A 22,184-nucleotide genomic window follows, 5' to 3' on the forward strand; every position below is an offset into this window, starting at 1 on the left:
AACGTCTGGCTTCTCAGTTGAGTATAAACCATTTCCGACTTGTTACGCACCCTGGGGACAGTAGTCCTAGACCTCCCACACGCTGTACAGTGACTCCTCATCTTTGATGTTCTGGGTAATGAGGTGTCATTGACATTTTAGACAGCCTCTTATCACACTGCACCATCCTCTGTCTCTGGAGACCCCACAAGAGGAGTCTCTATGAACACCACCACTCAGACACATGGGACTCTCCAATACAATCAATGGAAATCACCCTCTTCATTAGAAATCCTCAGACATATTTATCACCGATGACCCGTCTGCGGGAGACTGATACGTTTGTGATGCGTTCAGGGGTGAAATTAATTGGTTCCATCCTGTTCTAGAAGATGCATTCCAGTCCCTCCTCCATTATGGAAGACCTCTTATCTCCTGCTGCAGCATGGCGGAATCTGAGCACGTTAAAAATTGCTGATCCAATGGTGGAAATGAGCATTTCACCGAGTGTTAATGTAGCCACACGTTATTGCTAAGCAAGAAGACCTTTGCCCTTCATTTGTATGACAATCCGAAGAGCAACAATGTGATTTAATCACTAATATCCAACCCAGATACCACATGTTGATTGGAAGTCAAGATGATTGCCAACTCTTATCTATGGACTTCTATACTTTACATCTGTTTTCTGATTAATGAAGGTGTTCATCCACCCAAAAAGCATCTCCGAGTTACAAGTAGAGCCCCGAGCAGCCTTTCTCAACCCCCTTACCCCTGAGGAACCCTGGAATTAATTATCAGGTCCTGCTAAAAAGGATTCCACCTACAGCTCGTACTACATTAGCATGATCAAAAAGTTGAAAAGGTTTTCAATAAAAGAATAAGTAATGTGGCATGCCTAGAATATTTGACAACCAGGGCAAATCATTTTGTTACTAATCCCCTACAAAACTATTTTTTAGTAATCTTGAAATAACAAATGAAGGCAGGCAGTATAAATTGCGCTATCCTCTAACATTAGTGGTCAATGTAGAAGGGACCACTTGCACCGATGTTTAGGGGAAAATTGCCCCTTTGTGTTGGTGGTCATTGTAGTTGGGAGATGTACCCATCATTGCTCACTGCCCAAGGAGCCCCCTAGCAACCTCAGGGGGAACCCTAGTTGGGAAACACTGGTCTACACACAGGGGTCTCCAAGCTTCTGACACAAAGGGGTAATTTACTGCCAATCAAACTTTAGGTGGTGGAAGGGGGGCAGACTGTGGCCAGTGGGAGTAGAAAATGCCCTAACATTGGTAGGACTAAACAGTGCCAGAGGCTTGGTGGTGAGAGTAAATGAATTCCATAACTTGTGTCAGTGGGAGGAATAGTGCCCCATCATTGGTGTCAGTACGAGGAATAGTGCCCCATCATTGGTGTCAGTGGGAGGAATAGTGCCCCATCATTGGCGTCAGTGGGAGGAATAGTACCCCATCATTGGCGTCAGTAGGAGTAATAGTGCCCCATCATTGGTGTCAGTGGGAGGAATAGTGCTCTCTCATTGGTGTCAGTGGGAGGAATAGTACCCCATCATTGGCGTCAGTAGGAGTAATAGTGCCCCATCATTGGTGTCAATGGGAGGAATAGTGCCCCATCATTGGTGTCAGTGGGAGGGAATAGTGCCCCATCATTGGTGTCAGTGGGAGGAATAGTGCCCCATCATTGATGTCAGTGGGAGGAATAGTACCCCATCATTGGCGTCAGTAGGAGTAATAGTGCCCCATCATTGGTGTCAGTGGGAGGAATAGTGCCCCATCATTGGTGTCAGTGGGAGGAATAGTGCTCCCTCATTGGTGTCAATGGGAGGAATTGTGCCCCATCATTGGTGTCAGTGGGAGGAATATTACTCCATTATTGGTGTCAGTAGGCGTAATAGTGCCCCATCATTGGTGTCAATGGCAAGAATGGTGCCCCATCATTGATGTCAGGAGGAGGAATAGTGCCCCATCATTGGTGTCAATGGCAAGAATGGTGCCCCATTATTGGTGTCAATGGGAGGAAAATTGACCCATCATTGGTGTCAGCGAGAAGAATAGTGCCCCATCTTTGGTGTCAGTGGGAGGAATAGTGCCCCATCATTGGTGTAAATGGCAAGAATGGTGCCCCATGGTTGTTGTCAGTGAGAGGTATAATGTTCCGTCATTGGTGTCATTGAGAAGCATAGTGCCCCATCATTGGTGTCAGTGGGAGGAATAATGCCCCATCATTGGTATCAGTGGGAGGAATAGTGCCCCAATCATTGGTGTCAGTGGGAGGTATAGGACCCAAAAAAAGGGTCCTGCACCATTTTGGTGCGAATGCAATGCAATTTAAGCCATACAGTTTTTATGGCTGAATTTGCATTGCACAGGCATCGCACCAGTGTGAACTGAGCCAGTGTCTATAGGAGATCTCGTAGCTGGACATCACCTGAATCTGATCACTAATTAATAGGAAGGATATCCTTGTGCTTGAATGAGTCCAGTGATTGGCAACTAAATTAATAAGGGAGCCAAGACTAACCACTCCAAAAATGAGACTTTAAATATGTTGACCACTTGAGGCATTTTTGGAATGGTTAGTCTTGGTACAATAGTGTAAGAATGATGCCTCTAGTGGTGAGATATTATTGATAATACTTTACTCCCATATGTGCCTCTTTTCACTATAAATGAATAAGGGGGCTGGAGGACCTCAGCTATGAGGAAAGATTTAATAAATTAAACTTTTTTACCTTCGAGCAGTCATTCCCAACGAGGGTTCCTCCGGGAGTATCCAGGGGTTCCTTGAGCTGTGACTGATTGACCTCCCATTTGATGGCACCAATGATCATTTCATCTACCTGTTAAGCCTTGTACACATGATCGGATGTTCCGCAGACAAAGCCTCGGACTTTTATCCAAAGGGTGTTGGCCCAAAACTTGTCTTGCATACAAACAGCACACAATTGTCGGCCAACAAACACGAAAATAGTGACAAACTAGACGTACTACAAGCCGAAAAAGAGGAAGTTCAATTGTCAGGCGCCACCCTTTGGGCTCCTTCTGCTAATTTTGTGTTAGTAGAAGTTTGGTGAGTGTTGATTCGCGCTTTTCATTTTCACACTTTTCAGTTCGTTTCTGAACGGCCGTTCGTCAACCAGTCATGTTGCTGAATCGGAGGAGATAACGTGTTATTTATTATTGGCCTTGGAGTTATTGCTTTGGCCCAAGTCCAGTCCAGGAACAGGAGGAGGAGGATTTCTTGGACCAAAAATTGGTTGCTTTAATAATGATGACCAATTATGTCATATGCCTTTGCTGTGGGGGCTCCAGGAGAATAATCCGGATGATTTTCGGAATTATCTCCGGAAGACGGACCCCTGCTTTCGCCAACTCTTGGCATTGCTGACCCCCTATATTAAGAAGCAGGACACATGCATGAGGCTTTCATTTTATTTTTTGGCTGAATAATAATGATTTGATTTGGTATATTTTCTATATTTTTGGATGCATAGAATGCACTTTTTGGTTAAGTTCTATTGGCAGATATATAATTTTATTTGTTTTCTTTTTTTAATACACAATAAAAGAATTGTGTAGAATAATACTTGGCTTTGTGTTTTACTTCAAATGACAGTTTGGGAGTCGGCAGTCACATTTACAAAAATACAATGTAAAATTAACAAGGGACACCAACATAGTTGTATCTTTGATCTTAAAATTTACGGGATAATAGTGTTGTGGTAACTTGCACCAAAAAGAAAAATAACAAGCATAATAATATTATTCTTGATATCACTAGAAAAAAAAAGCCTTTGAAAATGTGTTTGCAATAACTCTACCAGTATCACCAGTAGCCACCAATATGAAGCATTTTTTCCAATAATCTCCTGTGTTTTTTAGAAAGGGTTCCCTGAGACCTGAAAACTGTTTTAAGGGTTCCTCTGGAGTAAAAAAGGTTTAGAAAGACTGCCTCAGAGGGTCGTCCATTAAGAGAAAACATGAAATGTACCGTATGCATGTGAGCTGGTAAACATTGACGCAGAAGTCATCAGCTACCCACGAACAGCCATCCACTTATATTGATGACTGGCAGTGCTGGATTTAGACCTTGGATGGCCTGGGACACTTCAAGTTTGGGGGGTCCCTCAACATAGAAATTAAATTATACAGTGCCTTGAAAAAGTATTCATACCCCTTGAAGTTTTCCACATTTTGTCATGTTACAACCAGAAACATAAATTAACTTTATTGGGATTTTATGTGATAGTCCAACACAAAGTGGCACATAATTGTGAAGTGGAAGGAAAATGATAAATCGTTTTCAAAATTTTTTACAAATAGATCTGTGAAAAGTGTGGCGTGGATTTGTATTCAGCCCCCTTTACTCTGATATCCCTAACTAAAATCTAGTGGAACCAATTGCCTTCAGAAGTCACCTAATTAGTAAATAGAGTCCACCTGTGTGTCATTTAATCTCAGTATAAATACAGCTGTTCTGTGAAGCCCTCAGAGGTTTATTAGTGAACAAACAGCATCATGGAGGCCAAGGAACACACCAGACAGGTCAGGGATAAAGCAGGGTTAGGTTATAAAAAAAATCTCCCAAGCTTTGAACATCTCACGGAGCTCTGTTCAATCCATCATCGGAAAATGGAAAGAGTATGGCACAACTGCAAACCTACCAAGACATGGCCGTCCACCTAAACTGACCGGCCGGGCAAGGAGAGCATTCATCAGAGAAGAGCCAAGAGGTCCATGGTAACTCTGGAGGAGCTGCAGAGATCCACAGCTCAGGTGGGAGAATCTGTCCACAGGACAACTATTAGTCGTGTTCTCCACAAATCTGCCCTTTATGGAAGAGTGACAAGAAGAAAGACATTGGTGAAAGAAAGTCATAAGAAGTCCTGTTTGTAGTTTGTGAGAAGCCATGTGGAGGACACAGCAAACATGTGGAAGAAGGTGGTCAGACGAGACCAAAATTGAACTTTTTGGCCTAAAAGCAAAATGCTGTGTGTGGCGGAAAACTAACACTGCACATCACCCTGAACACACCATCCCCACCGTGAAACATGGTGGTGGCAGCATCATGTGGTGGGGATGCTTTTCTTCAGCAGGGACAGGGAAGCTGGTCAGAGATGATGGGAAGATGGATGGAGACAAATACAGGACAATCTTAGTCAATCCATCATCTGAAAATGGAAAGAGTATGACACAACTGCAAACCTACCAAGACATGGCCATCCACCTAAACTGACCAGCTGGGCAAAGAGAGCATTCATCAGAGAAGAGCCAAGAGGTCCATGGTAACTCTGGAGGAGCTGCAGCTGTTGCTGACCATGTCCATCCCTTTATGACTACAGTGTCTCCATCTTCTGATGGCTCCTTCCAGCAGGATAATGCACCATGTCACAAAGCTCCAATCATCTCACCACTGGACAATGAGGTCCCTGTACTCCAATGGCCTCCACACTCACCACATCTCATCCAATAGAGCACCTTTGGGATGTAGTGGAATGGGAGATTGGCATCATGGATGTGCAGCTGACAAATCTGCAGCAACTGTGTGATGTTATCATGTCACTATGGAGCAAAATCTCTGCGGAACGTTATCCAACACCTTGTTGTATCTATGCCATGAAGAATGAAGGAAAAGGGGGGTCCAACCCGGTACTAGCAAGGGGGACCTAATAAAGTGGCCGGTGATTGTATATTCTAAGAGCTACATAACCACCTGGAAAGGTATCAGCAAGCCCTTTATCATGTAATAAAACTGCCTGTTGAGATGGAGTGAGACATGCCCAGAGCTTGGCAAAGGCTGCAAATTGGGCAGTTTCCTCAAGGAACACACTACTGAAGTCTTGAGGGAAAATAGGGTTTAATTTTTTTATACAGAAAGTCTGGAGCCCCCTCTGGCAGGGAGCCCGGGGCGTTTTACCCTTTTGCCCCCTTATAAATCCAGCACTGATGACTGACAGCGGTATGCCACATGTGAAATACAGTACAGCTGTGTGCATGAGGTCTTAAGCCTAGTACACACCATGAGATTATCGGACAAATGATCGTCTGTTTTTATTTGCATGCTAGTCTCCATATCAAAAATGTAAAGGTTACTAAAGTACGAAAATTCTTGCACAACAGAATCAAAATTCAGGAAGTGATGTCATTTATTTTTGTATTTTCTGTATGATTTTCTGATCCTATGTATGGGGCTTTAGCCAATAATTAGTAACAGATGTTTGGGAAATATTGTACATCGATTTTTGTATATATAGATTCTTCAAATCATTGCATGAATCCAACTGAAATGATCAGAAGCAGACAATCAATGTGTCAATAAATGTTTCAATGTGTCATTCTGTGAGATAAGATCTTGTCCCCGGCCTTTCCCACACTACCCCCTGCATCCTGTATTATCCTCTACTATTAGAGGCTCCAGATGTCACCCTGCAGAGTGACACAAGTCTATTGTCCCCGCCGCTCTGTGATTGGCTGCTGAGTGTGGGAACCTCTTCCATGCCAGCTCTCCATACATTGTTATGCAGAGAGAGGGGTATATATAGAGGGGTGGGCTGATCACCAACAGACACACAGCACACCCCCCCCCCCCCCCCAAACACACCTCTGCCTGACTGCTACCAGCTCCCCCAACATGGCACCCTGCAGTATGAGGACATTGGATCATCAAGAGGCCAATGGGCTCCGAAAGGTGAGATTTCCCTCTAGTACTAACTTCCTATTTCCATTCCATTATTATGTATTTCATCTTAGCTTTGCTAAAGTAGTGTGCAAATGCAGCAACTTATCACACCCCCCTCAGTCATTATGTATGATTGTTTTAGTTACCTTAAAGTGTATTTCCACTTTTGTAGTCAAATTTTTGATAAAATCTGAGTTATCGAGTTTATTTTATAATTAATTCATCTTATCTTTAGAACCTTTGTAGTTGCTATGCATTCCAGATGCAATTCTTTCATATAAACTGTTACTTTGTATTTATTAGTGGATACATTTTATTTATATGGGATTAATATTTTGTATTTATTAAGGAATACATTTTAACTATATGGAAATAATATTTTGTATGTATTAAGGGATACATTTTCCCTATATGGGATTAATGTTTTGTATTTATTAATGGATACATTTTACCAATGTGGAAATAATATTTTGTTTTTATTAAGAGATATATTTGCAGTCAAATTTAGGAAACTTTTGATATTGCTCTTATTTATTTATTTTTTGTTAATTAACTGGGCCCATCTTTAGAACTTTTGTAGCTGATAAACATTCCAAAATTCTAGAGGAAATTCTAAACTGTGAACTTGTATTTCTTAAGGGATACATTTTATTTATATGGGATTATTATTTTGTATTTCTTAAGGGATACATTTTATTTATATGGGATTATTATTTTGTATGTAATAAGGGATACATTTTATTTATATGGGATTATTATTTTGTATGTAATAAGGGATACATTTGAACTATATGGAAATAGTATTTTGCATGTAATAAGGGATGCATTTTACTTATATGGGATCAATGTTTTGTATTTATTAATGGATACATTTGAACTATATGGGATTAATGTTTTGTATTTAAAGGGTACATTTTACCCATATGGAAATAATATTTTGTATTTATTAAGGGATATTTATTTACTTATATGGGATTAATGTTTTGTATTTATTAAGGGATATATTTGCAGTCAAATTTAAGAAATTTTTGATATTGCTCCTATTTATTTATTTTTTGTTAATTAACTGGGCCCATCTTTAGAACTTTTGTAGCTGATAAACATTCCAAAATTCTAGAGGAAATTCTTTTATATAAACGGTTGGCTTGTATTTATTTTAGGATACATTTTATATATATGAGATAAATGTTTTGCATTTATTAAGGGATATACATTATATGTTTTATATCAGCCAATAAATGTTCGATCGATATAGACTCTGCTGGTGATAACAGAGTTTCTAACCATCTCTTGTCTTGTTTTTTTGCAGCTGAGGAAGCCCGCCATTGAGAAGATGAGGAGAGATCGCATTAACAGCAGCATCGAGCAACTGCGTCTCCTACTGGAGAAAGAGTTCCAGAAACACCAACTGCCCTCCAAACCGGAGAAGGCCGACATACTGGAGATGACGGTCACCTTCCTGCAGCAGCAAATGGCTGAGAAACGTAAGTGTCCCCCTCGTCTTAGATCTTGTGTTTCTTGCTGAAAGACTTTGGGGGGGATTTACTAAAACTGGAGCACTCCGAATCTGGGGCAGCTGTGCATGGCAGCCAATCAGCTTCTAACTTCAGCTTGTTCAATTAAGTTTTGACAATAAAACCTGGAAAGCTGATTGGATGCTATGCAGAGCTGCACCAGATTTTGCGCTCTCAAGTATTAGTAAATAGCCCCCATTAGGGCTGGTTCATACTGTCGTGACTGACAAGTCACACCCCATGAAGGGCAAAGGAACTGTTCTAATCAGTGCGACTCAAGTCGCCCCGACTTAGAAAAAGGTTTTTGCACCACTTGGGGGCGACTTCAAGGCGGCTTGCATTGACTTCCGTTAAAGAAGTCGTAGCCAAGCCACGATGAAGTCGCCTTAATCATATGTGAACGGGGCACTTATGATTAAGGACTGTAGAAGGTGACAGTGGACTTCATATATCTGACATGTGTCTTGTCTATTCCAGATGTGACAGCAACCTCAATCCAAGCCTATAGAGATGGCTACTCCACCTGCTTCCAGGACTCTGTGAACTTCCTATCCCTGCACACACAGACAGACCCTCAACTGCAGCAGAACCTCCATGGGGCTCAGATGGTGACCGGCGCTCCATGTCCTTCTGTATTCTCCATCTCACAGACCCCCAGCAAGAACGGCCCTCCAGACAGCAGCAAAACCCTATGGAGACCCTGGTAGAGACTTGTCTACACAGTGAGCTGTGTACAATGAGTTGGGTGTGCAAGGAGCATACCTGACCATAGCTGTACATGGGGATCTGATCCCTATCACTGTATCTTATCATAAGGATAGAGAGTACGCTTATTATGAAGTGTTCATAATCACAATGTGACCTGATATTACTGTTTGTTATATATTGGGAGCAGATTACAGCTCTGATGCGTTCCTATATGGAATTTTTGTATATCTGTCTATATATATATATATGAATATACAGGGATGCCCCACTTTTAAGTACACAATGCGGTTTATTTACTAAAGCTGGAAAGTGCAAAATCAGGCTCACTTATGCGTAGAAACCAATGTGCTTCCAGGTTTTATTAACAAAGCTTAATTGAACAAGCTGGGGTTAGAAGCTCATTGGTTTCTATGCAGAAGTGAGCCTGATTTTGCATGTTCCAGCTCTAGTAAAAAAAAAAACATTGTGTACTTAAAAGTGGGGTATGCCTATATATATATATATATTGGAGGGTAAGCTTATAGTATTTATTATAGCATTTATTCACTATACTTTTCATGAAGTGGGTGTAATGACAATGTGATCTGATAGTACTATGTATTGCATGATAGAAGTAGACCATCTGCTCCTATAGTCCTATATATATTTGTTGCCTATATATGGATCTAGGAGCAGAGGTCATATCCATTGCTCCTTTAAATGAAAGTGGTTGCACATTTATAAATATTGATAGTTATCTTCTATGAAGAAAATGGATCAGGATCCATATTATATACAGCGAGTGTTCTGAGTGTTACATTGTATCAATGTAAGCTATATGAACTCTCTATAGAGAAATTATGGTCTTGATTCACCAAACTGCAACTGAAAATAAGATATGCTAAGTAACACTTTAGGCATGCTAAAATGACACAGGATAATATTGCTGGAGTGGTCACTTTAGCATGCCTAAAGTGCACTTTATGATGCTGATCATTCAGGTATAATGCAAATGCAGTGTAATTTGCTTTGACTAATGATATAAAGGCAAATAATTATTCGTTGCCACATTCTGTGGATGTTCTCAGTGGTACAATGTATCACTGACATGTCATATGTATCTCTATACTAGTCAGATACCAGACTAAAGTGTTACAATCTGATTGTACAATCTCCTTTAGATTTACTAACATCTATGCAGTTTAAGACCCCTTTCACACTGGTATTATATTATTTTTGGTAAATCCAAAGTTTATGGTACAATGATTGTAGCATATATGATTACCCAGGGATGGCCCATCCATTAAGGGCGCACGGGCGCCGCCCTCTCTCTCCACGTCACCCCCTCTATGGTTAATGGCATGCATAGCATGAATCTATCCATGGCCACCGCAGCCACCCCCTATTCAGGCGTCCGGCCCCTTTCAGGATGCCAGGCACCGGAATTACAACGGCGGGGGTGTTTTTTTTTTTTAAGCATAGGGCCATAGGCTCTAATAGGCTTCAAAATAGGGTGGGCTCGTGGTGCAGAGCATTGCGCTCGGTGCCCACCCATGAATATTTGCTTTTTTATCGCCTCTCTGCCAATCAGGACGCGGTTCTGTTATCTGTTTCCCAGTTGGCTGAAGGGTCAGGTGATCCTATTGGATGTCTAGGAGGAGAAGAGGAGATGCAAGGCGGAAGCCGCTGTGATTTCAGAAGAGAAGAGGGCACAGGAGACGCTGACAGATGCCTGCCGCAGCCTGATCCCCTGCCAGATGTGCCCTCCGATCCCCAAAGTGCCCGCGAGTTCAGCTGAACCGTCAGTCCCGCCCGACTTCGGGGGCAATTTCAGAGACATCTGTGCGGGTTTCTGCACAGACATCAATGCAAATCGCACCCCGGAGTCCCCAAAAGTAGTACAGAAACACAAATGCGGCGTCGCACCGATTCAAACGGTGCCATTGCCGGCAATTTCTGCTGATTTGATGCAAATCACATCAATGTGAACCACGGCTCAAGCTTAGAATTTTTTTTTTCTATACAAAAAGTATCAAAAATATCAATATAATACAATATTTATATTCTCGTTAGGAAATGAGAACAATAGTAATGCATTTGGTGCAAAACTGTATAAAATGTAACGTATTGTACATTGTCATTTGTTATAATTCTTTCATAAAGAAAATGAATATATGTGATGTATCACTTCAGTGTTCTGCAATGTTTGCAGGCCTTATAGACAAGGATCATAGATTTTGCTATATTAGCAATACAGATCAGATCCAGTATGCAATGTTTGCAAGAAGTATTGAAAAGTGAATGTTTATGTATGCAGAGTGTAGGTAATATTTGCAGGAATTGTCTGTATGTTAAATATAACATATTATGGTTTGCAAAATTTGTAACAGATTTTAAACAGAGAATTTTTCTCGGAATGAAGTTTGCAATGTTTGCATTGTACATATAACATATTGTACTACGACATTCTCACTTGTTACTTTTTATTTATATACAAATATGCTCCATGCCGTATACTGTATAGAGTCAAACAATTGTTGTGCAGTTACAACACGCTTAATATTTATAATAAATCATTATTATTTATCCCAAATTGGTGCTTTTTTGCATATTTTTTTACTTTTTTTTTTTTTTTTTACCTTTATTGTCAAATATGAGATAACAGGTTTTAAGGACATCAAAGCCACTTTGCATTTCTCTGTAAACCAATGGCACCCCAGATATAAAAGAAAGTCGGTTCTTAGTTTATATATTTTCTGTCAAATAAAAAAAAAATATTAATGGGTGACTTGTGCTGTGCTTTGGGGATCATCCTATAGAATCTGTTCAAATAAAACCCCACCCTGGTAAAATCTGCTCAGATGACGGATCAAATTAGAAACCCAATCTGACCGTGTGTGTGTGATGCCACTCACTGGTTTCCAGATAAACTGGTGGCATATGAAAGAGTCATTCCACCCAAAACTTATATTTTAGGCTTTGGTAAATGCTGAAGAATTAAACCACCTGCCAGCTTCTTCTACCTATCGGGGGCTCTTGGACTTCATTCTCCGATTTTTGTGCTGAGTTCCCGGGTCTGTACACGTTCTGTGCCCATTATGAGGGGTTCCCACCATCCCTGTGCTGAGTTCCTGGGTCTGTACACCTTCTCTGCCCATTATGAGGGGTTCCCACCATCCCTGTGCTGAGTTCCCGGGTCTGTACACCCGCTGTGCCCATTATGAGGGGTTCCCACCATCCCTGTGCTGAGTTCCCGGGTCTGTACACCCGCTGTGCCCATTATGAGGGGTTCCCACCATCCCTGTGCTGAGTTCCCGGGTCTCTACACCCGCTGTGCCCATTATGAGGGGTTCTCACCATCCCTGTGCTGAGTTCCCAGGTCTGTACACCTGCTTTGCCCATTATGAGAGGTTCCCACCATCCCTGTGCTGAGTTCCCGGGTCTGTACACCCGCTGTGCCCATTATGAGAGGTTCCCACCATCCCTGTGCTGAGTTCCCGGGTCTGTACACCTGCTTTACCCATTATGAGGGGTTCCCACCATTCCTGTGCTGAGTTCCCCGGTCTGTACACCCGCTGTGCCCATTATGAGAGGTTCCCACCATCCCTGTGCTGAGTTCCCGGGTCTGTACACCCGCTGTGCCCATTATGAGGGGTTCCCACCATCCCTGTGCTGAGTTCCCGGGTCTGTACACCTGCTGTGCCCATTATGAGGGGTTCTCACCATCCCTGTGCTGCGTTCCCAGGTCTGTACACCCGCTGTGCCCATTATGAGGGGTTCCCACCATCCCTGTGCTGAGTTCCCGGGGTCTGTACCCCTTCTCTGCCCATTATGAGAGGTTCCCACCATCCAAATACCAGCAGCAGCCAAAGATCAACCAAGCTCTGGAGTTTGAAAACATGGGCCACCTGAATGGTAAGTCTACATGCTTCTCTTTTACTGGATGAGTTTATGTTAGTTTTGACCTGGTAGTGATCGCGTCCCACTTTAAAATGGAGCTTCTCCCCAAAGAACAACATGTTTTCCCTGCCTTCTCCCCCTCCCTCTCCCACAGAGTAATATGGCACCTAGTGCATGTGCGGATGTGCTACAGGGCTTTGGGTCCGGTTGAGCCTTGGGGCACATCTGCAACTTGTGTGGGTTTCCTAAGGATGATCCCAGTACGAAAATTCCATCATGCAGCTCATCTGGCCATGCCTGCAACACCCCTGTGATTGACAGTCTCAGCTCTGTTCCTGTGTGCTGTGTGAAAGGGGGGGGGTGTCACTTCCCTCCAATCAGCTCTCAGAGTTCTCCTCACTGAGCTCTGCAGTGTGTAATTTTAGCTCTCCACCCTGTTTTCTGAACTCTCAGACAACCATTGTAAATTCTGCAATTTGAATGTCTGTAGAGAAGAGAAGACTGCAGATAAACAGGTACAACTTACCGGGTATATCTATTGGTTTAAAACCACTTTTAAAGAGGAACTGCAGTCTGCTCACAGTCTGTAATAAAACATCTTTGCCATTCTGAAGTTTCCCTCAAACCACTTTGCATATTCTTTTATATACTGTATACTGTGATTCTGTACTTTGCAAATATGCTGTAAAAATCTCCCTCCACTGAGTCTGGCTGCAGCCATTTTAACTGTTTGCAGCTGAAGCTGCTGCCTGTTCACTTCCTGGATTTACACAGACACACAGAGGCACACCTCCAGCTCTGCAGCTCTCATTGACTCTCTTATGACTCATTCCCCTCCCTTCCTGGCAAACTCTTACAAGAGTGAGAGAGAGAGAGCTGTGAATGATGTCAAAAGTCTAGGCCAGGGATATGCAATTAGCGGACCTCCAGCTGTTGCTAAACTACAAGTCCCATTATGCCTCTGCCTCTGGGTGTCATGCTTGTGGCTGTCAGAGTGTTGCTATGCCTCATGGGACTTGTAGTTCTGCAACAGCTGGAGGTCCACTAATTGCATATCCCTAGGCTAATGACCAGACAAGAAGCAGGAAGTGGGCTGTATAAGGGATTTACTGGCAGAAAAAAATGTTTTACTATCCAAAGTTATTACAACAACAACAAGGGCAGAATATTTAATAGATGGAAAGTTGAAAAAATGACTGAAGGTCCGCTTTAGGTACCTTTTTAAAGGAGGCACCAAAGGCATGCTTTACTTCCCTGGGCTCCCCACTACCCGTTGACTTGGAGCCCTGACTGCTCATCAAAATCCAGAATAAGCTCAGTAGTCAACAGAAGGGCAGCACTAGTGCCAGGGCTGTCTTTAATATTGATTGGACCCTGGGCAAAAAAATTTCTTGGGCCCCCCTCCATGCAGTTTCGCTCTCCACCTGCTCCGAGACATACAATAAATAGCAGCTAGACTCAAAATCAGTTTACTGAATCAGATCAGGCAGCGATTGTGATTAGTTGCCAGAGATTACAGAGTATCATTACCGCTCACTGATTAGTTGCTAGAGGTTACAGCATATGATTTCTGCTTGTTTGGTTGCTAGAGATTACTGTACATCAATACTGCTCACTGATTGGTTGCTAGAGGTTACTGCACATCATTATTGCTTACTGATTGGTTGCTAGAGGTTACAGCACATCATTTCCTCACTGCCTGCACACTATGGACTGGGGAGGTGAGGGGACCTATTAATAGTCAGAAAACTCCTAGTACTCTTGGGATCAGTGGCAGTGCTGGAGGGAGGGGAGGGTGTGATCAATGCAATGCTGATTTTTTTTTTTTTACCGACTACCAATATAAAGAGGAGTTTCAACACTGACCACTAATGTAATAGGGGTTTACACTGACCACTAATGTAATGGGGGTTTACACTGACCACTAATGTAATGGGGGTTTACACTGACCACTAATGTAATGGGGGTTTACACTGACCACTAATGTAATGGGGGTTTACACTGACCACTAATGTAAAGACCTACATCTTTATCAACCCTGTCAGTACACCTTTACATCCTAAAACCTCTGCTAACCTCTGCACCCCAAACTTCCCCCATCCTCTCCACTCCAGTCCTCCTCCCCTTTAACTCTACCTGTGCTCATTCTTGCACCCACCTTCCTTACCTCCATGCATCCCCTACTTGCTCACCTGTGCACCCCAAACTGTAATTCCTTCTCTACCACCTACTTGCTCACCTGCACACCCCAAACTACCCCCCCCCCCCCCACTAATTTGCTTACCTTTGCTTGCAGAACAGGCTGATGTTAGGCTTAATGACCACAGTTGTAGGTAGGACTTTCAAGCATGCCCCTTTACCTCCCCAGTGGGCAGCATTCAGTATAGGTGGTGGTGGATATGACCTCAGGGGGGCATGATATACATATAAATACAACCTCTATTTACATATGAATGCTGCTGGCCTCTGCTGCTAATTATATATCAATACCGTTATGTAAACACAGGGTCTGCAGGTGAATCATCTGTACACAATAATAGGCAGAGCTGGGCAGTATTAGTAACAGAACTTCACACTGAGATATCAGGACACAGGACGGGACTAAAACCTCAAGGAAGGAGGAATTTAAACCGGGATAGATGGCAATTATGAGGCATCTGCTTTGGGCCCCACAACAATGACAGGGCCCAGGGCAGCTGCCCCGTTTGCCCTGCCTTAAAGACGGCCCTGACTAGTGCCTTGTGATAGGCTGTTCAGGTGCACTATTTATAAGACATGTAATAGAGGACTGTCAGATGTCCCCCCACCCCATACCCAGAAGTACTGAGTAATTTTTGGGGTTTCAATGTCAGATTGGGGTGGTGGCGGAATGTAAGGCATGCTGACTAAAGACTTCCTAACATAGGAGTGCACAAGGGGTGTGCCAGGTGTTCCTGGGCATACCCTAATCACTACTTGCTGTGCCGAGTCGCCTTACTGCTTGGGTGTCGTCCCCCCCCCCCCCGGGTTGGCCCCCCTCTTCTCTCCCACCCGGCTACAGTGGGGGGGGATGTTTCAGGATAGAGAACGGGGGGAAGGGGCGAGTAAATATGTAATTTACCAGCCTCTTCATTTTCTAAATGAACACAGTCGCTCACTATGTTCATTCATAACTGAAGCATAGTAAACTGCGTTTACTATGCTTCAGTTTGTGAATGAACAGGAAGTCTCTCAGCACAGACCACTTCCCATTCAGTCACTGTCCTGTGCAGCTGAGACCGCAGAGAAAGGAATGCGTGTTTGAGCTTTGGGGCGTGCACCTTAATACAATAGGCTTTGCACACCTATGAATCAATATAAAATGTGTTGGTGCGCTTATTGAACCCTCCCAATCTGTTAAATAAATGCATGTATGTCCAAACCTAAACCATGATAAATATAATGCAAAATTGAAATATATGAGTGCAAATAAGTACACCAAAAAACTTATAGGGGGTCGCTTATCCCAAAATAATTGATGACAGATAAAAAGTGTGAGAAAAATAATAAATAATGTCTGCTGGTACTAATCAAGGTCAGATCTGCATACAAATGTCCAGTCCGATGCCTTTGACAGATTTGCTTGTTATTCCAGATAGATCACAGTTGCATAACGAATTACATTAGTAAGGTGATGATTCACATAAAAATAAAGGAACAAGCCATCATTGCGCAGTGATTTAAATAATATGGAGCTGTGCAAACAATGTAATCCACTCACATATTAGTAGTAGCTAGATCGCTTTTGGTAAAATAGTCAGACAGCTTCAACACCGCTCATGCAGCATTCGCTGTGTTACCGAACACTTGCGATGCAGTCACTGACTCCGCCTCCCGACGCGTTGCGTCACATGTCACGTGACTTTCTCAAGGGATGCTTCCTAACGGGCCTTCTCTAAAGTGCACCTGCTTAGTACTGGAGTAGTAGAGGGCTTCAGAATACTGAGTTCTAGAACACTTAGTACCACTTACCGCTGGTAAGGCAGTACAACCGGTTCTGTTGTGCTGGGCCCGGGCCCCATCATCTAAACAGAGGGGCCCGGGGCAGCTTTATTGTTCATTTTTGCCTAAATTAATAAATGGATTTCACTAGACCACACCCCCACTCCTACTTGCTTACCAGGGCTTAAAGTAGAAGTCCACCCTAACACTAAATCTCTAAATCTGCAGGCACCCATCATCTAAGACTAACCTATCTAAACCTGTAAAAAAGAAATTGCTATACATACCTTTTCTAAAGCCGGCCCACTCCGGTCCCACACTGAGCTGTCAGCGGTGGCTTCGCTGTAGAGGCAAGGGCAGAAGAGGCAGCTGACAATGGAAGCCCCATAGTAAGTCTATGGATGACGTCACTTCCCATTCAATTCACAGCCGTTGGCGGTCGTGTCCTTTGCAGAGGTTCCGCCGCTGGAGACCGGATCAGATCGGCTTTAAAAAAGGTATGTATAGCGATTTCTTCTTTACAGGGCTAGATAGGTTAGTCTTAGATTGCGGATGTCTGTAGATTTAGAGATTTTAGTATTAGGGTGGACTTCCCCTTTAAATTACATTTCTCTAGGTCCCATCAGAATAACAGAGGGGGGCCCAGGAGGTGGGAGGAGAGGAGGGACTCTTTTTTATTCTTGGGGTGTAGGCGGATAAAGTCAGTGCTGCTCTTCCGCTGTACCCCAGTTGGGTAAGTGGGATGTAGGCGTGGTGGGGGGCCCCCGTCAGGAGGGCTGTATGGGAGTGGCATCACTAGGGTTGTTGTCAGCTGGTGTGGTAAAACAGGTTGTCATCCCCCTCCACCAACCCTAGTCTCACCTCAGTAGAGACCCCCTTCACCAAGCATAGTCCCCCTTCATTATAGACCCCCTCCCTCAGTACAGACCCCCTCTCCACTAAGTATAGACCCCCTCCACCAATTATAGTCCTCCCTCAGTACAGACCCCCTCCCTCAGTACAGATCCTCTCTTTTGCTAAGTATAGCCCCCCCTCCGTCAGTACAGACCCCCCTCCATGTATAAACCCTCCCCCCAAGTACACACCCCCCTCCTTCAATACAGACTCTCCCTCCATCAAGTATAGTCCCTACTAAGTATAGACCCCCTCCCTCAGTATAGACCCTCCTCCATCACCCCCCAACCCCTCAGTACAGATCCTCTTTTTTACTAAGTATAGCCCCCCCTGTCAGTACAGACCCCCCTCCATGTATAAACCCCCCCAAGTACACACACCCCTCCCTCAATACAGACTCTCCATCCAAGTATAGACCCTACTAAGTATAAACCCCCTCTATCAGTATAGACCTCTCCCCCAGTATAGACCCCCCTTCCTCAGTACAGACCCCCCTCTACTAGTATAGACCCCCCTGTCTCAGTACAGACCCCCCTACCTCAGTATAGACACCCCTACCTCAGTACAGACCCCCTCCATCAGTATAGACACCCCTACCTAAATACAGACCCCCTCCATCAGTATAGACACCTCTACCTCAGTATAGACCCTCCTCCATCAGTATAGACCCCCCTTAGTATAGACCCTTCTCAGTATAGATCTCCCCCTCAGTATAGACCCCCCACCCTCAATATAGACCCCCCTCTATCAGTATAGACCCCCTCCCTCAGTACAGACCCCCTCCATCATTATAGACCTCCCCTCCCTCAGTAGTACAGGCCCCCCTCCATCAGTACAGACGCCCTTAGTACAGACCCCTCCATCAGTATAGGCACCCCTGCCCTTATGCACCTGGGCAGCAAGTGGGGGAGGATTCAGTGTGCAACCACAGCCCAGACTGTCACTCTCCAGGCAATGTCCTTGTGACAGGAGGCAGTGGCAGCAGCAGTGAAGAGAGTCGGGAGTCACCCTCAGGGCTAGGGTGACACCGGCATGTTCTGGCTGAAAAGACCCCTGCCTCCGGGACCCTCCACCACCCTCAGGATGGTGACACCCCTCTGCGGGTGTCACCTGGGTGTGGGCCGCACCCCCGGTGCCCCCATAGTGATGCCACTGCTGTATGGGGCCCCATGATTTCTAACAGCGGCCCTGCTTAGTACCAGAAGTCCAAATTCGCTTTGTGTAGTTTGACAAAAAAAAAAGAGACGTGTTTCTCTTACATATAACCTCTCACAAACTCCATCCGCCTTGGTCCAGAGGTAGGGCCTGTAGGAGGCCAGTGTCAGTCTTTGATGTTGTGGGTAATGAGGTGTCAATGACATGCAGAGAGTCTCTTATCACACCGCACCATCCTCTGTCTCTGGAGACCCCACAGAGGAGTCTCTATGAACACCAACCCCCCCAGACATGGGAATATCCAATACAATCAATGGAAATCACCATCTTCATTAGTAAGCCTCAGACATATCTTCACTAATGATACATCTGGAGCACACTGATAAGTTTGTGTTGTACTAAAAGGTGAAATGAATGGTTCAATCCTATAATGGACAATATATCATTCTTCCTCCTCTTCAGATACCCCATTCATCTTCCTCATTCACCAGGGACCTCTGATCTGCTATGAATTGTAACCGTGATATCAAGTCCTAATAATGCCCATAAATGTTAAATGACTATTGGCTGGATTAGGAGAAAGTCTAATGTCTGTGGGACACCAACAGCTGAGACTTGTTGAGGAGGAGAAGGTTAGGACAGGTTGAAGAACCGTTGGAGGTGTCCTCAGTGCAGCTCCTCATCTCTCTCCATAGATGTGACCAGTCATGTTTAGGGATGTCCCTGAAGCTTTTGAATTTTGAAGGAGTTCCATGGCACATAGATTTAAGATGACCATTGGATGTAGTGGGCAGGGGGCCTAATTGGGGTACATCTGCCAACTATGGGGGGATTTTGTAAAACTGGTGCACACAGAATCTGGTGCAGCTGTGCGTGGTAGCCAATCAGCTTCCAGGTTTTATTGTAATGAACAAGCTGAAGTTAGAAGCTGATTGGTTACAGTTTTAGTAAATCCCCCCCCCCCCCCCATGAGATTTTCACCAAAAATGTCCATATTGGTCTTTATTGGATGACTGTTACCTAAGGTCTGTGGATAGCTTGTAAAAATACTTGGCTTAATAACTCTTTCTTCTTTTCTTATAATACACAGCTATAGGTGCCCCAGGGACTTTTTTTGAAGGTACATCAATACATATATTATATAGAAAGTCTTAATTTTGTTCAGCATTCACAAATAAAAATATATTCTTATTCAAAAGACAGATACAATGTTCAAAACTTTTTTTTTATACAAAGGCCTGATTTACCAGCATCAGTCTCATGCGAATAGAATCAATTTATATATTTTTTTAAAAATCTTCACTTCAAGTATTAATTATATAAAATTGCAGGAAATACAGATGAACAAGTTGCATCATATACACTATATTGCCGAAAGTATTGGGACGCCTGCCTTTACACGCACATGAACTTTAATGACATCCCAGTCTTAGTCTGTAGGGTTCAATATTGAGTTGGCTCCACCCTTTGCAGCTATAACAGCTTCAACTCTTCTGGGAAGGCCGTGCACAAGGTTTAGGAGTGTGTCTATGGAAATGTTTCACCATTCTTCCAGAGAAGTATTTGTGAGGTCAGGCACTGATGTTGGACAAGAAGGCCCGGCTCGCAGTCTCCACTCTAATTTATTCCAAAGGTGTTCTATCGGGTTGAGGTCAGGACTCTGTGCAGGTCAGTCAAGTTCCTCCACCCCAAACTCGCTCCTCCATGTCTTTATGGACCTTGCTTTGTTCACTGGTCCAAATCATTTGGTGGAGGGGGGATTATGGTGTGGAGGTTGTTTTTCAGGGGTTGGGCTTGGCCCCTTAGTTCCAGTGAAGGGAACTCTTAAGGCGTCAGCATACCAAGACATTTTGGACAATTTCATGCTCCCAACTTTGTGGGAAGAGTTAGGGGATGGCCCCTTCCTGTTCCAACATGACTGTGCACCAAAAGTCAGCTGCTACAAATACTAATATTAGGACTCTTCCCTGTCCAGTCATCCAGCAGTGTCCTCATCCGAGCCAATTCTTTAATCTGCTATTGGGTTCTGGCACTGCCATCTTGACTAAGGGAGACCGTCAGTGAAGCCATGCGGCTTTAAAGACAGTTTCCTACTGCGCATGAGCGAAGCGCGCTGTGCTTTGTGAATGGGCCACAGGCTTATGGGACCTGTGATGTGTCCCAGAAGGCTGCAGGGGAAGGAGGGGGGGGGGGCAAACCTGGTCAAAACCAGCTACCCCCCCCCCCCCAAAAAAAAAGGTGTCAAATGTGGCAGCGGAGGGGGGGTAGGAGGCAGACAAGCAGAGCTTCCCCTTTTTGGGTGGAGCTCTGCTTTAAAGTTTATTACAATATAGATACTCTGGGGTTGATTTACTAAAGGCTAAAAGACTGTGCACTTTGCAAAGTGCAGTTGCTTAAGAGCTTAGTAAATGAGGTAATGCTTCACTTTGCAAAGAATACCCAATCACATGCAAGGAATATAAAAAAAACAGCATTTTGTGCTTGCACATGATTGGATGATGGAAGTCAGCAGAGCTTCTGCTCATTTACTAAGATCTGGAGCAACTTTGCTAAGTACACAGTCTATTTGCCTTTAGTAAATCAACCCGTCTGTCAGTGGCATCCACTCCTAATGAAGTAAATTATTGTTCGCGAAACACGTTGAGATTTGTGATGCGATTTTGTCCATCTGTATATCCTGCAAGATTCTGAATTAAAGATTTTGGTTGAAACATATAAATTGATTACCGTATATCTGTATGAGACTGATGCTGGTAAATCAGTACTTTGGAGTTTATTTACTAAAACCGGAGAGTGCAAAATCAGGCTCACTTCTGCATAGAAACCAATCAGCTTCTAACCTCAGCCTGTTCAATTAAGCTTTGGCAATAAAACCTGAAAGCTGATTGGTTTCCATGCAAAAGTGAGCCTGATTTTACACTTTCCCGTTTTAGTAAATACGCCCCTTTGCATAATTAAAGTTTTTAACATTGTATATGTTTTTATTTGTGAATACCGAATAAAATTACGATTTTATATATAACTGTAATGTATGTGTTGATGTGCCTCCAAAAAGTCCCATGGACATCCGTATACTAAATAATGGAATAAAGTGTTTATTTCTTTTCTTTAGCCTTATAAATATTGCACTCACCCTCCTGCTCTTTATAAGCAATATAAAGTCAAAGTGGACTTTGCAATATGTCACATGTTAAAGGGCATCTTGAAGCGGGTCTTTCCCACACTTCTGTCCTACAGCTTGCCCCCTGCATCCTACATTATGCACTATTATTAGGGGCTCCAGATGCCACCTTGCAGTGTGACACACGTCCATTGTCCCCGCCGCTCTGTGATTGGCTGCTGAGTGTGGGAACCTCTGCAAAGTCTGATCCTCACACATTATTATGCAGAGTGAGG

The 22,184-nt window shown here is 43.7% G+C and overlaps 1 protein-coding gene across 1 annotated transcript; it reads left to right on the forward strand.

Annotated features, from left to right (window-relative positions):
• Positions 1-6,630: 6,630 nt before the first annotated feature.
• LOC141111380 (transcription factor HES-5-like) lies at positions 6,631-8,899 on the forward strand. The gene is made up of 3 exons (XM_073603634.1): positions 6,631-6,687; positions 7,988-8,162; positions 8,670-8,899. The coding sequence occupies exons 1-3, from the start codon at positions 6,631-6,633 to the stop codon at positions 8,897-8,899; spliced, it is 462 nt and encodes a 153-aa protein (XP_073459735.1).
• The last annotated feature ends 13,285 nt before the right edge of the window (positions 8,900-22,184 follow it).

Source organism: Aquarana catesbeiana, linkage group LG10 (assembly GCF_042186555.1).
Source record: "Aquarana catesbeiana isolate 2022-GZ linkage group LG10, ASM4218655v1, whole genome shotgun sequence".
NCBI lineage: Eukaryota > Metazoa > Chordata > Amphibia > Anura > Ranidae > Aquarana > Aquarana catesbeiana.